We start from the raw sequence: 16,232 nt of genomic DNA on the forward strand, positions 1-16,232 counted from the left end.
GGGCGCAACACGGTTTTAGGGGGCGCAACACGGTTTGGTGCCCCGTTTTGGTGTTGTTTGAAGCAACTTTGTTGGTTGTGTAATGTGTTTTTGGTCAGATGTTTTTGAAAGCATAATTTTTTGTTAAACATAACAGTAAGTTTTGTTAAAGATTTTTGAGTTTTTATGAGAAATAAGTTGGTTTTGAGTTGAAAGTTGTTGGTTTGGAAGTAGTTTTAAACATTTTTGCGTTGTTTCAGTGGATATATTTGACTTTCAAAAAAGGACTTATTATGCAAATAAACGGTTTGATCTTTTCAGAGATTTTTCTTCCAATTGGGTCCAATAATTGTCGGACCGTTTGTAATTGTATGGGTATTAAGATTTAAAATCAACACGTTAAGCTTGAAGTCACGGTTTAATTTTGTTGTGCACGGAATAAGTTTGTGTTAAGTTCCTCATTCTTGTAAGCAATTGGTATGTTTTGGGGTTTTAGTTTAGGGAAGTCTGAATCAAAACGCACGACGCGTCTAGTTAGGTAGATTAGGCTGAACACGGGACGGTACATTCCTCGTAAAAAAGCATGATGGTTTATCCAGGCGGGAAACATATGCTTCAATTCGTGCAAGTCCAAACACGAATTTAGTTAGGGATAAGCCCATTACCCACCTTTGTTGAAAGTATAAGTGAATAAGCAGCAATTTGAAAACGTGTTTTCTTGTGATGCGTTTTTGTTTTGAAACTTACAATAAAAAATAAAAAAATATAAATGAAAAAAATAGAAATATGGTGTATAACTGTACTATAATTTGTCTCTTTGATTCGGGCATGACGGAGTCGCTGGATCCTTGTGTCCGTGAAATAATCAATTGTTTTGTTTAGAAGTTTTTAACTATGAAGAAGTTTTTGTTTTCAAATATAGGTGTGTTTTCAGATTTCAACATATCCCATCAAACGATGAGACGGTCACCGACCTCGATTTCACTTTTCTTGCGATAGGCTAATTTAGCTCGCAAAAGTTACCAACTTTTCTTTTCAGGAGTTTTCGTCAGTCAAAGTCGATGGCCAGGACTCGGACTGAAGTTTTTCTTCAAAAGGAAAGTACTACGCTTCTATAGACAACGCCAATTGGTCAAATTCCAGTTGGGTCAAAACAATAAACAATTTCATCATGACATAGCAAATATTGCATGTGAACAAATAAACATAAAGTTGCCGAGTACGTTTTGATAACTATTAAAATGTTTCTTAAATGTATTTTTAAAATATCCTATGGAATGGTTTGCCCAGTGAAACTATTTTAAATTCTAGGGAATTGTTCATCTTGGAATGAATAAGCTTGAAAAACGGCGATGTTAATCTTAAAGGGGTAAGGATTAAATTAAGAATACGCTGAGTGAACAGTTTGAGAATAACGTTGAAGCATTCAATTTGATTGTGTTTTGTTTATCGCCCGTATCTCGCCTTAACTTGCCACGTATAGACTTTCCGGGATTTTTGCCTCCTTCTTATCTACTCTCGTGATTGTATTGTTAAAAACGCCTTGTGCAGGAGTGGTGGTCGCGTGAGAAAGAGTTTGTGCGTTATTGTGATAATTGGGTTCCGAGAAACGACCACGCCTTGAAAACTTGTAATTTCAATAGTGTTTTGTTTAAAACAAATTTGTGTTAATGTTTAAAAAGATATAAATCTGTTGATATTTTTCGATGTTAAAGAGTAACTTGTTTATACTTACCTATGTATAACTACATAAAGTTAATTCCACTATTGATCTTCTCATGTTAAACCTTTTTTAAATTTACGAAAATTGTTTGTTTTTCAGAAGTATTCGAACATTTGGAATGCGAGAGCTGGTCCAGTGGACTACGCGTTCGTACTGCTGCAACCTGATCTAGGCGCTAAATTCACCAGCGTTGCAGCTACCATTTATTTGCGGATATACTCACTGAGTATATGCAAAACACACCCGGACTCTAAGATTGCTTGGCAATACACCTAAAAGGTTTGGCTGCAGTTGAGGTTTGCAGCTAGACACCTCAACCCCCAACGAACACAAGCCGTGAACGACTTCAAACAACAGTCAAGTTTCCTTCAACAGCAGGTGGTTCGCGACACTTTTGTCGATCAGCTTGTACGAACGTCGCTTTGGCTCCTACGTTCGCTTAACAGAAGTCCATTCATCTCGTGAACAGTCGGGAACGTACTGGAAGGAATCATTGGCAAACCTACTCGTGGTTTTCGCCAAACATGAAGCACCGACTGCTGACATTGTCACGCTTTTGTGCGACAATACGATGCACAAACACATTTTCGTTCAAGAGACGATATCGCATATTAACGCAAGATGTTGAAATGCATTTTGGGCGATGTTTATTTTGGATGGGGGAATGATGTTACGTGTTTATCAACACTTAAACACCCAAATTGATTAACTGCCATAAGCCAAATCTTAGAGTTCATATTAATATTAAGTTATTTTACGATGTGATAAATAGGGCTTTAGATTAGCGCGTTCTAGCTTTCGCATAATCAAATGTATTGTTGGTTGAATAATATAATATTTCATGATGTAACGTTTTCCGTATTGCGTTCTCTCGCCTCGTTTCAAACTTGACATGTAACCTTTAATCTCGTAATCTATAACTGTCAGTCTTGCGGGCGGTGTTCTCACGTTCTGCAAAACAAGCCACTTGTCGCTGGCGTCTGACTCCCGCTGCAATTTGGCCTTAGAATGGCCGCTGTAATGCCTAAGCCATGTTTTAGAGTGCCGGCGAGTCTTATTGGCCAAATATGACGTAACTTTCGTGTTATTTTTCTTCCTACGTATTGGCTATATACATGTCGTTTCTTAACGGCTTTGAGCTTTTCTCTAGAGAAGTCTTTTGCGAAGTTTTAGCCGACAGTCGCTGCAATAGGCGGTGGCTGTCTGTCTCACATTAACTTGAAAATAACGTTCACTAATGCTATTTGATAACGTTTTAATTCGTTGTAACAATAAACTTTTGATTGGAATTTTAGTTGTGGTTATGACAGGTAGCATATCTGACCAGAAACCTTTGCAAACAACAAGAACTCGCGCGGTTGCGACCCGCCGGGCAACTGTATGGGGTCAGGGGCCAGGCCCCAGTGCACAGGTCGCGGCGGGGGCGTACCAACAGCATATTGTTTGTGTGGGTTCACAAAGGGTAGGGTGAAATGGTGTAGGGCAAGGTTTGTACGCTGCGGACGAGATTCGAACTCGGTTCGTGAACAATATGTGAGCTATATAATTACAACTCAAGTGTGGTACCGGTCCCACAGCGCACAATGTTATAAAAGCGTGACAACAGGAAATGACTTGATGGCGCTGCGGGTGGCGTTTAAAAATGTACTGTGTGAAACGTAAAACCGGGACACTATATAAAAAAACGTTTTACAACACAATTTAGTACTTCGTAGCAGGGCTGCGGAGTCGGTTAAAAATAACCCGAGTCCGACTCCGGCCAAATGTGCGATTTTGAGTCCCGAGTCCGGCCCGGACTGTACAGCCTGTATTTCATCAATTTACGTAACTAAAATAACGTGGATATTCAGCAATCCACTTATAGGTGTGTCGTATAATTCATTCACTCACAATACATGGTTGGAAAATATTCCGCCATATAATATTCCACCTTTACAGTTTCCATTTGGCGGCCAAATTAGTTTTAAAATTCGGTACTGTGCATGCGCATGTCGGACTCGGGACTCGGTTATAGTTTTACAAGGTCTTACTCGAGTCCCGATTCCCAAGTCCGACTCCGGCAAAAACAAACCGACTCCTCGAGTCCCGAGTCCCGAGTCCGACTCCGCGGCCGTGCTTCGTAGTACTTGGTACATAATATACTAAATATTACATCATGAGAACACAAAATTATCTCTTACTGGTATCAGAAAGGTATATAAAGATTTGTTGCGTTGGTATAGCATTTGCCTTGAAATTTAAACGGTTAAACATTGTCTTTAAACGACTTAAATGTCTTACTGGGGTGTTGGGTTGTCGTGAAGAAATCCTAGTCGGTCCATATAAAAAAGTTAACTTGCGCTTTATTCCATAGTCAATTCCATGTAAGTGTTGGCTCGTGGGTGCCATGTCGAGACCTCTTGCAAGCAAGGACATCTTTGGTGTAAAATAATCCATCCAAGCACTTTGGGTGCGTCGACCACTTTCGAGGTGCGAGATTAATTTTTCTTCCGTCATTTTAGAGATTGTTACATCGCAAATTTCTCTACACTCGCGATATTACGCAGCAGTGATTCAAGCCGCTTCGGCGTTTTGGTCACGCGTCAGTGAACAACAGTCACGTGCATAGTGACGTCAAATTAGGCAATATTGAGTAAAACTGCATATTAAATGCTACATCCGCGTATCCAATTTGGGCATTTTTTGTTGGAAATTTTGGGAACTTTGCGCACTTATTTTCGGCTTGTGCGCAAAATTTTGGGCACCTGCGCACATGTTAAAAATTAGAGGGAATACTGACTGGAACAATTTAGGAACAACCACTCTAATCCCTCTTTGTCGATAAACGAGTTTACCAAAGCAAAAATGTCGGCGCCCTTTCACTATTGTACGTAAAAATTAAAAAAAAAAACTTTCTTCAAATGCTGCATACCACAACGCATATTGTTTGGGTTAGGGTGCGGGTTAGCGTTTGGTTGAGGGTTGGTCAAGTTATTATTAATAATAAACATAATATTACTTGACCCACCCTCACCCAAACGCTAACCCACACCCTAACCCAAACAATATGCGTTGTGGTATGCGGTATTATTTTGTTTTGTTTTTTGCATAACTTTTCACGTACATAAGTGAAAGAGCGCCAAAATGTCTTCACCTCGGGATGTTGTTTTCATAGCTTTCCAAAATAAAAAGTATTCTTCCGAAATGTTTGCAACAATGTAGCGGACATAAGAAAATAATCAACTGTTCTTTAACATTCACTTACATAGAAGCAATGCACCTTTAAACCGTGTCATTAGATAACGGGACTATATCTAACTTTTTTGCTATGTGTAACCAAAGAGATCTTAATAATTATCTGGGAAGTCCCGCAATTCCCAAGTATTTAATTAAGCAAATGTATCAGTCCCATGCTACTTCTATTTTGTGCATGTACCTCCAACTTCTTTTCAGTGTGCTACTTATTGATGTTCCCTGGTCTCTTATTTTACTCGGATTTATTTTTCAGCAAAAAGTGGATTTGCATTGCCTTTGCCTAGAATCTAGATTATTTTTTCACTCACATGCGTGCAACTTTTAAATTGGATTGCGTTTCTTCGTCAGGTACTAAAGTGTATTTTTTCAAGTTGATTCTGTGCTTTGACTTTAAGTGACTAATCAATTCAAGTAGATACTTAAACCAAGGGTCTACCTTTAGTGAGCTTCTTTTTGCAATTTGCCGAGCCTTATTGTAGAGAAAATGGTTTCTACCATGTTTTACTTTTGTCTAAAATAAGCTGCACCCATGCAAAAAGAGAATTGCATAATGAATCGATTCTATAATCAAGTTTCAAATTTGTTCGCCTGTTTATGATGAAATAGAACTAAACTGCTTGAAGTTTTGGAGCTTGTGTTCATTCAACAAATAACTCATAAAAAATTTCATAGTCTTTTTCTAAAAAAAAACATTTTCTTATAAACAATGTTTCGGGCTGTAGTGCACTAGTGTGCTGAACCTAAATACATACAAGAAAGGAAAGCATAGGCTTGTTTTGCATGTGAAATATTAATCATATTGCAATTGCAAACAAATAATGAGCCATTTTCCCAAGAGCTCCATGGCAGTGGTTGACAAACTTTAAGCTGCAGCCAAAATATGAGCCTTTTAGCCATTTTTAGTGGGCTGCAAGTTATTTTTCAATAGTTTAGTTTTATTATGCAATTGTGAGCCATGTGTTAGCCATACATTTGTTTTGCTTGATTTTAAAGGTTAGTGTGCCTAAGAGTTTTTATCTTGGCTTAGCGTGGTCCAACTTAAAGCTTACGAGGCTATTGTTTCCAGTTTTTAACCTTTTATTGGTGTATACAACCTAACGCTGTGTGGAGTTACCAGTGCTTGCCATACTTTATTTACGTCAATCCCAAAACGTTTTTTAGTGAACAAAACATTAGATATTAGCGTTAATTAATGTGAATATAATTAATATGAGCAATGTCTTAGTATCTTCCACAAAATTCTCAATTTGGTTGAATCTTTTATAGAATCAATCTTAACCTAATTCAACCTTATATAACTACTGCAGTCGGTGACCCAAGCAAATCAAATAGCTATCCAATTTTAATAAATGAATCACCTGACAAAAAGAAAATTTCCTGAAGAGTCCAGTGATGACAGCAATGATGAAGTGTCGTTATCTAAAAAGAGGCGGACAGATTTTAGCAAATGGAGGTAAATTTGTTTTTTTTCAAATATTTTAAACTAGGCATTTCTTGATAAGTTTTTTTTTAAATAAATCCATGTTATTTTTTGTTTGTTTTTCAAATTTATTTCTGTGTTTATATTGTATTTTATAGTTGGTCTCTGTTGCTGATGCAATTTAGCACTGTTCCTAAGGCAATAATAGGATTTTATTATTTGCTAAACAGTAAAATTACCTAATCATTGAATAGCTTTTAAATTATGAAAATATTATTTGCCCTGCTTGCTCAGGTTACACCACACACCCAGGTGTGTAGTGTGACACTTTCAAAGGATTTAGGCTCAGGATCATAAACGTGTCATTCCATGCTCAATTTAAAAAAGGCCTGGAGCCCGAAACCAATGTTTTCCGATTTTCTTTTATTTTATAGAATTGCAGAAGGCAGCGTATTAATACGTTTTGAAGTTTATCACTTTTTTATTTTATCGGGACTTGAATTTGAAACTTAATATACAAATTTACTAATTGTAAAATACCAAGAACCACTTTAGAAATTCCAAATACTATGTAATCTAAAGATTATTTTGCAAACATAAAAATTGAAAAACAACTGCAGAGAGCTTCGGAGAAGTCTTTGGAAGTAAGAAAACTTCTAATGCGATTTTCATATGGAAGAAATAGCCATATAGTGGAGTTAGCAAAAAGGTTTTTGCATGGAAATACTATTCCTGAAACAAGATCCTATCACTACTATATCCCTTAAATGGCATTTGACAAAACCAGATGAAACTACATAATTTCAGACTCAAGCTGTAGTTTCCCTGTAGTTTTCCCATAGCCCTTATGAAGCTGCTTTTTGACCAACGATTACGGCTTACATATCATTACTATACCGACAGCCATTGCAGACTCTTCACCGAATCTGTTGATCAATGATGCAAGCAGGGCAGACAAGAAAAACAACTAGCCTGCAGTGAGGTTCGAACTCACGACCTCCGGTCATTCATTGACAGATTTGGTGAAGAGTCTGCAATGGCTTTCGGTATAGTAATGATATGTAAGCCGTAATCGTTGGTCAAAAAGCAGCTTCATAAGGGCTATATTTCAGTTGTAAACACACATGTGTGTTCGTATTTCATTGGATAATGATATTGTACTGTTAATCCCCTTCAATTGAAGTTGCTTGTACTAACAGATTGAGCAAGCGTTGGTTGTTTCTTGACTCGCTCCCTTCTGAGCCTGCATAGCTCAGTTTGGAGAGCGACGGTCCCGGCTTGACCGGAGGTCTTGAGTTTGAACCTCACTGTAGTAGGCTAGTTGTTTTTCTAGTCTGCCCTGCTTGCATCATTGATCGACAGATTCAGATTCTGGTCAACTACCGGTAGTTGACATTTTCGTCATTTCGTTAAGACAAACAACTATAAAAATAAGAAAAAAAGAAAAAAAAATGCTGATCATTTTGGGAAAATGTTGTGTAAACAGTTGAAATACAAGATAAAATAATTGCAGAAAATTAACTAAGACCTAGCATATTATCAAAAAGGAAATGAGTTAATGTAAAACACAAGCAAAAAAAGACAACAAATACTGTTAAATAAATTTGTCCAAATAATTGATGCACAACGATCCGAAATTAAACCTGAAGTTTGGACTGGACCCAATCCGATTAACTAGACCTAGGTGGTTAATTCTGCCAGCTCTCGTATAACGTATATAGCTCTATTAAAGATATAATACAGTTAAAATATTATTGAATATAATCCAAAACTAATTAAAAAAAATAACTGAACAACAATATTAAAACGCTGACTGTAGTTTTTTTCAATTTTGTAAACGATGTCTGTGCATTTTTAATCGACTTTTACTTATAAAGAATTTGACAAATTTTGAACCTGTAAATTTTGACAAAATTGTGACTTTTTTTGACAAAAAAAAATAATTGCCCTATTTAGAACTTTTTATTGTATCATGAGGTGCTCAAATTTAAAACTTTATAACCAATTACTGAAAAATACCAAGAAACACTTTAGAAATTCTGTTCTAAACATTATTTTGTCACTATAAGAATTGAAAGCAAAACTTCAGAGAGCTTCGCAAAAATCTTTGCAAGTCAGAAAACTTAAAATGCAATTTACATAAGAAGAAATAGCCATATATTGTTTTAAGCTTCATTTTTGAAACCAGCACCCAAATAAATAGGGAATAGCATATTACCACAGGTTTCTGCTACCAAAAAAAGCCTCTAAAGAGATAAAAGCATGCCAGCGAAACCAAAAAATGACCCATTTCCACCTAGTGGTCAACTATTTCCAAAAGTCATAACTTTAAACCGCTCATCACAGAACGATCAAATTATTTGCAGACCTATTTTTTTTTTTTTTCTTTGACTCCTCAATTGTTCAACATATGAAGGAAATCTAAGAACATGGGTAGACAAATTTTGAAAAACTTTGTTGGAATGACCCTAACCTAAAATCCCCAAGGGGTCTGATGCAGTGTTCCGCTATCAATTTTTGCAAAATTTTGGGCACTTGCGCATTTCACCTCAAGTGCACTACCTATTAAAAGTTGACACACCACTGATTCAACCACACTTTTTTATGTACTATTTCTTTGTGATATGGCATTTTTTATATTCGTTTTAAGATAAATAATCTGATAAACAACAACAAAAATAAACTGATACTTAGATACGTGGCAATTAAATCAAGTAAAACAACATGATTTGCTTTTGTTGCAGAAATGAATTGTTGCCACCTGTTTCTGATAGCGAAGAAGAATGTGCGGCAGTTGGTATGACTCGATTCTTTGCTTACAATACAACAATAATCAAAAAAATATTTGTTGCAGCAAAAATATTAAACTTATAATTTAGCTTGAGAAATGCAATTTATATTTAACAAATAGATTCGACATTACTGAAGTCACCAACAAAAGATGTACCTCCTTCTCCGGTGATTGGTTCCAGAAAGGTAGTGTCAAATTAAATTCGTTTTTATTTAAAGAAGTTGGTGTTTTATGCAAAATTATTTTAAAATAGTTTCAAATTTTCAAAATATTCAGTTGGTTAATACTAGGGCTCTCGAAAATGTGTTTTAACGAAAAATTTTTTGGAAAAGCTGTCAATAACTTCTCATATGTTTGTTTTCATTTTTTTCACAAGATGCCAAGATCACTATCATCAACTGTCCGTTTTTTATGTTGTTTCATTATGCAGTTGTGAGGAGCAATTCTTATTTTTGGAAAAAATCAATTAACAATTGGTAAAGACTGATGCATTAAAGTCCCCTTGGAGTGATTTTTCGGGGGCCAAGTAATTATTTGCCAGTTGAACCCAAATTGGTGATTTTATTACGACTTCAGATGCCTCTCCAGTAATGTTTCCTGTTGCATTTATCTCAAACATTTACCAGGTTGCCACAAGCCATACAAGGTTGAGAACTGTTAATCTAGACGGCGGATGTCGACCTTATAATACTCTAATATACTAGGCCACATTTCTACTTTTTTGGATGTAAATGGGCTGCAGAACCTATTAAATTGAATTTCATGAACAATTGATACATAAAACCATGGATGGTTCCACGATTTTGTTTGGGGAAGGCCATGAAAAGTTTCAAAGATGATGTCTCAAGTTATGCCATATTGTGACATCATGAAACCACTAATTTTGAGTGAACCTGTGTGCAAAAATGTAATTGAATCCCAGTTCATACTCTGTATCATGCCATGACACAGAACATTTGGACTGAAAATATCTTGTAAAATGGTAAAAAAACATTTGGTAAACAAAATAAGTTCAAAATATTTGCATATACATTAGGGATGTTCAGATTTACCTTTTTTTTGGGACATTTATGGTTTCTGCTTGATTTCCCATTATGTGTCACATAAAAATCAGTTTCACAAGTTTTCAAAACAATTGGACAACATTTAGGGGCTCCGCAGGCACCCCAAAGTTACCACACTAAAATGGCTTAAATCTGGGACCGAAACGGTCCCCCAAATTTCTCCAGCGGTTTCCCAAATTTTGGACTTGACACTTTTTGGTATTTAAATGAAACACTTTCGGTCTCTTAAAACTACTTAGCGGTCACCCAAACCAAACCTTAAAAAAATCCTGGATCTAAGTTCTGCACAGGGATTGGGTACCATACCACCCTCTCTGAGACAGTGGCAATTTTTATGTGGTTTCTAGGCAGCCTTATACATAGGTGCCGGACTGTCAAAATTCCAGGGTGTTTTAACCATTACAAATGCTACTTGCTTGCCTTCTGGTGACAAGCATTTTTGCTAAATTCTTCGTTTTTTCGGTCGTGCCACTAAACTAAAATCATGTGTTCGTCACGGGAATGTATCCACCTTGGCATGTTTAGGCGATAAACGAGACTATTAACGAGTAAATGAATTAGCAAATAGTTGCGCTGTGGGCGGAAAATTTTTTGTGACATAAAGAAATACATACTGGGTATGCTGAAGTACAGTGGGGACTGGAGGCAGACTAGTAGCTGGGGGGGGGTGCGGTACCGGGCGCCAAGGTACAGGGGCGCCAAAATGAGGCTTACAATGGCCAAAATAAGGCTTCTTCTTCTTTAAAGACAATGTTCTCGTATAAAGTAAGATATAATATGTAAATGTAATAGAAAATGTGATTATACATGAAGGAGGGGGCGCCTTTTTATAGTTTGTCCCCGGGCGCAAAATAGACTGGCTACGCCTCTGACTGGAGGTGCACGTGTCTGCTTTTTTACTCTAACACTGTTGCATAAGTAAGCTGTTTAGGGGTGAACTCATCTGCACTCATGCAGCTCAAAATCGGATCAAATATCAAGAAAAAAATTCTTAAAATTGGGAGAATTTTTTTTGTTGAACGATATTTATAATCCAAGTTAAGAGAAATTCTTTGCCGAAATTAGAGTCACACACTGAAGTGCAACATACCATAGTATGGATAGTGCCTTTTGGCTGAATAGATATTCTTCAGAGACAAAAACATAGCGAAACGAAAAAATAGGTTGACAGTTTTGTCTATTCCAGGCTAATTGATGACTGATGTGAGTTTGTTTTTTGTGATTCAGTGCTCTGTATATTTTAGGTTAGTTGGCGAACCTAAACCTACTGTCGGCGTATAATGCGCTTTCTTCTTATGTCTTTCTCAGTAGTAAAACAATTCCCCACAGGCCCGCAGAACGTAGTCAAATTCCAGGGCGTTATGACGCCCTGCCAGAAATTCAAGGCATGTCAAAACCCTGTGCACACCCACAAATGTCGAGTCAATGTCTTGTCAACATGTATGTAAAAATCAGCTTGCTGAAAACCAATATACAGAGCATGTGCAATTTTTGGTAAGCCCAATTCACCAGGTCTTTGTATTTTCATGTTATCTTAGTGAAGTGTAATTTAGAAATATTGAACTGATTAATTAATAAGTGTCTAAGGGAGCGTGGTGGAAAAAAGGGTATGAACCAATGGTCTAGACCAGTGGTTCCCAACGCATGGGTCGCGACCCAAATTTGGGTTGCCTGAATATTTTTTTGGGTCGCTTGTTTTTCAGGCATATTGTATCTTTCACAAAAAAAATTTAACAACACAAGTCATGAACCTTGTCCTTGTAAAACTACTTGACAATCCCAGACGTCGGTTACTCTCTGTCATCTGTCATTGACCATTGTGACGTAATATTCGTATTGTTGTCAATTATCTTATTACTAGTTTTAACCTCTAGTGACCTGTTGTCTTAAAATGAATTTCTGGCAAGCCATGGCGTGTTATTCTACAAAACTACCTAAACAATGTTTAAGTTAGCATCTACAGCAATGGTGTGCAACCTGCGGCCGTCGATGAAAAATTGTGCGGCTGTTAACACATATTTTAATAAGCATGTGTTGGCGGCCGTGACCGTGCTGGCATGCGTTAATGGTTGATATGCTAAATGCAGATTAGTTAAATCAGTGAGCTAGGTTCTTTCGCTACATTCCCAGTGAACAGAATTCTTATGTGCGCTAAAAAAACTTTATTTCATTGATTGATTGATGCACAAAGAAATCAATGTATGACAGGGTTAGGCAACCTACGGCCCGTGGACCGGATCGGCTCGCCAATGTGATTTTTCCGGCCTGCAACTTCTTTGGAAAAACTAGACACGAGTCCATTCCAAATACTTTTTGACTATTTTAACTATAGGTAAGCGCGTAACATTTTTCGCGCGTATGATATTTGTACGTCCGCTTCGTTTACGTTTTGAGGCTGTCTTTTGAACTAGATCTGCGCTTTTTTACTGTTGAACAGTGGAAGGCTGACAAATGAACGCAAACCATATTGGAAAATATTGGGCATATATTATTATTTTGTTTTTTTATTTTTGGCAATGTAATAAAAACTTGCACGAAATTTAAACAAATGCCAGTATAGAAAAAAAAATGCTGAATTTGGAACTTTAAGACAGGTCTAAAATTAGACGGGTTTTTTATGTTATAGGCCAGCCAGACATTCGTTTACCATTGCTGGTCATTAGATTGGCTAAGAGCATTAGAGCAGGTGTGGATCCAGAGGGGGCACATTTTTGACAAATTTCAATGCAAACACACTTTTTTTGCGCTTTGGGCGAACTTCTTTTATCTGTTTTATTGTATTTTAGTCCATTTGAAGTAAATCCGTTAATATCAAAAGTGCTATTTATATCATGGCATATTGCGCCGCATTACTAATAACATCCAATTCTTACATAAATGCTTGTGTTTATAACAATATGCGAATATTTTATGTGCCTAAGCCCATTTCGATTGAATTAAAAGTTTTGCCAAATCGAAACCTAATAAACGCATTTTTTTTTTCGGCCGTGAGGAAAATAAGACTGTCAATGCGGGGTGTCAAAGTTAGGGTATCTGTCCTAAAAGTTTATGACATTATTATTGTTATTGCAGAATGAACTATATTTGACTTAATTAAGTAAGCTTACGAAAATGGCAAAAAGGTCATAAAAAGAAGCGTTTTAAACTTTTCACACAACTAGACGGAAAACAAAAATGTGTGGTATGTAGGGATGCTCAAAGTAGAATATCGAATCCTTGGATTCGAATCCAGATGGGATTCGAATCCAATTCTGCCGTTTATTTCGGGTAATTGGAACCGATATAATTTAATGTTTTACCGCGGATTGTTGCGCCAAATTGCACAAACGCGTGTGGTAAGTTGGCCTGTCGCCGCGGCGACCAATTTATAGTGCTTGCTTTAAATGCAACCTCGTAGTGCAGTGTCAGCGTTTTTTCGGGCGACCAATTACCGCGTCTCGCGTTAACGTTCGTCTAATAATTAAGTGTCAATCAAGCGTTATTGGGCGAGCGGCTAACGTGTAATGTCTGGTGTGGAGTTTGCAATTTCCCTAAATGCGTTAAGTTGCAAAAGTAACATAGCGTTGCAAAACTTGCTGGCCGTCCACAAAATGCGCTATGGGGTTACTTAAGGTCAACTTTAGGCCAATATTCAGGAAAGTTATGTAGTTATGCAAAACGTAATTGTCAAGATTTCGTTATGTCAATAATAACTTTGTATTCTTTGCAGTACATCATTTGACTGCATAACAGATCATGTTAGTCAAAAAAGAAGCAATAAGACTTAACAATGCTTTCAAAATCAGGACCGAATTGCTTAAGACTTCTGTGTGCAGTGTTACATTTTCTCACTATTGGCAAAAATATAAGTTTTGGGCACAACCTGGACAGTTGACATATTACAGTTTACAGAACAGCTTCAGATGACAGTTGTTAAGAATGTTAAACATATGAGAGAGTTTTTTTATTATAATGTACACATGTTAGAAAATTGTTTGGGCGATTTATTGCTGTGATTGTGGGCCCGGTAGGGTAGATTAAGATTAAACCCTTCCCCAAACAAAATCGAGGATAAATAATTTAATAAAAATATACTAGGATTCGCTATTCTGGATTCGTTATTCTAGATTCGAAACCTATTATTCTAGAATACCTTGGGATTCTACTTTGAACATCCCTAGTGGTATGTCTAAAAGTTTACACGGCAGAATCAATGAAAAATAACAAATTGGAACGCCAATAAGAGAATGAGAAAAATCATGGGTCGCAAGATTTTACCAAACTGAATTCTGTTTTAAAATGGGTCGCCTTAGAAATGTGTTGGGAACCACTGGATTACTTTTTTCATGCAATGTGTGCTACCATCCATTAAGGAATAATTTAATGTTCTAACCTTTTTTGTGGATTTTGTGTTGACTGATCCAGATATTATAATTAAATACACACAACCAACTCAAAACAGTTTATAACCCCCCCTAAGTTATGCACTAGTCTTCAGTTTTAAAAAGATTGCTCATTTTTTTATATTTTAATTGATGTTTTACTTTTATCGGTAATGTCAAAATTCAAATAAAATTCAAATAACCAGCTATGAGTAAAATGAATTTGAAACTGTTGTACCTTATTCATTTTATTTTGGTTGCAGAAAAGATGCAGATTTATAAGTGAAAACACTTCAGATGAAAATGAAGAGGACAAACTGTCAGAAAAAATTAAGCCCAGGTGCTCTGGTGAGTTAGATATAGTTTATGTTTTACAATGTAGAGTTTACTGTTACAACCCTTTTTTAAATGTGGTAGGTTGAGCCAATCATAGCATAATAACACCCGGTAAAAGTGATCGTCATTTGGTATTGCAGGTTGTCATTTGGTATTTGCAGGAAGACATGCTTGTAATTTAGCTTAGTCCCTGTACATGGAACTTAGTCAACTGCGTTGCTGGTAGTCTAAAGATGATTTCTCCCCCCCAAAAAATTTTTTTGCCTAATCACTGCTCGTTATTGTTGATTTATTTAGCATTTCGCCTGTCACCGACTCAAGTAATCTCAATATTTCCCTTTGCCGCAGGTCGCTCTAGCCTCAATCTCGAAAAGGGGAGCGTTAGGCCATCATAGTTCTAACATGCATTGCAAGCTTCATACAATTGGCGAAATTAAACTACTAATAACTAAATTTGTTGATAAGCATTGTTCATTTTGCTGACAACGAAGTGCAACAGTTTGTGATTGATACGTCACAGAGGCTGTTCTGACACCACAATTCCAAAGTTTTTTGCGCACAATCGAAATGACATTCGGACGTTAATTAGTCAACAAGGTGTTGCAATTTTTCTAGCTTCGAACAGACAATTTTAAACAGCTGAAGCTACTAATAATTACTGTTTTTAATGTCTAGAATATGTGAAACGTGAAATTTTTTGAGCTCCGCCCGTACCCGCTAGCGCTAGGCCTAGGTGTTCATAGCATCAGGGTTTACAAACTGTCCAAAGCGGCAATGATTTTAATGTAATTAGGACACGCGTCTTGAACTAATGCGAAACCAAAATAAAACGCAAAAGACGTTTTTTGTCTTTTGTTTGGTCGAATGTAAACGCAGGATATTTTTATCTTTCGTTATACATAAAGGTTGGATAAGCAAGTGCAAATTCGACAATTGACAATGCTAAGACAAACCTTCTTTCTTTTTTTCTTGATAAAAACGTCAAGTTAGGCAGCTAATGGTCTTTGCTGTTCGCTGTCTGCACTAATATCTGATGTTGGTGTAACAACGGCATTTTTTTAACTGAAGCAGTTTCCTTAAAGGTGAACTGTGACTGACATGAGCGTTTCAAAGTCGCCATTTTATGGTATGATAATTACTGAAAAATTTTTTTCTGTAAACATATTCTAAGACCACGTGTTTAGTGTACAATTGACGCAACAATTTTTATTTAGTTTTGCAGGTGGCGAAAGGCGTGCTTGTAATTTAGCGTTGTCCCGCATATAAAACTTAGGACACTGCGCTGCTGATAGTTCAATTATGATTCCACCAAAATCAATTACAC

General features: G+C 36.7%; 1 protein-coding gene across 3 annotated transcripts in view; it reads left to right on the top strand.

Annotated features, from left to right (window-relative positions):
* The first annotated feature begins 6,206 nt into the window (after positions 1–6,206).
* LOC146138127 (SWI/SNF-related matrix-associated actin-dependent regulator of chromatin subfamily A containing DEAD/H box 1-like) overlaps positions 6,207–16,232 on the top strand; it is a 30,103-nt gene continuing 20,077 nt past the window's right edge. For all 3 annotated transcript variants that reach the window (XM_083394905.1, XM_083394906.1, XM_083394907.1), the window contains exons 1-4: positions 6,207–6,389; positions 9,101–9,153; positions 9,268–9,332; positions 14,836–14,920. In XM_083394905.1, the coding sequence (XP_083251031.1) occupies positions 6,286–6,389; positions 9,101–9,153; positions 9,268–9,332; positions 14,836–14,920 (307 nt within the window). In that variant the 5' untranslated portion in view covers positions 6,207–6,285. The remainder of the gene's footprint in view (positions 6,390–9,100; positions 9,154–9,267; positions 9,333–14,835; positions 14,921–16,232) is intronic.

Source organism: Ascidiella aspersa, chromosome 7 (assembly GCF_963924565.1).
Source record: "Ascidiella aspersa chromosome 7, kaAscAspe10.2, whole genome shotgun sequence".
Classification (NCBI taxonomy): domain Eukaryota; kingdom Metazoa; phylum Chordata; class Ascidiacea; order Phlebobranchia; family Ascidiidae; genus Ascidiella; species Ascidiella aspersa.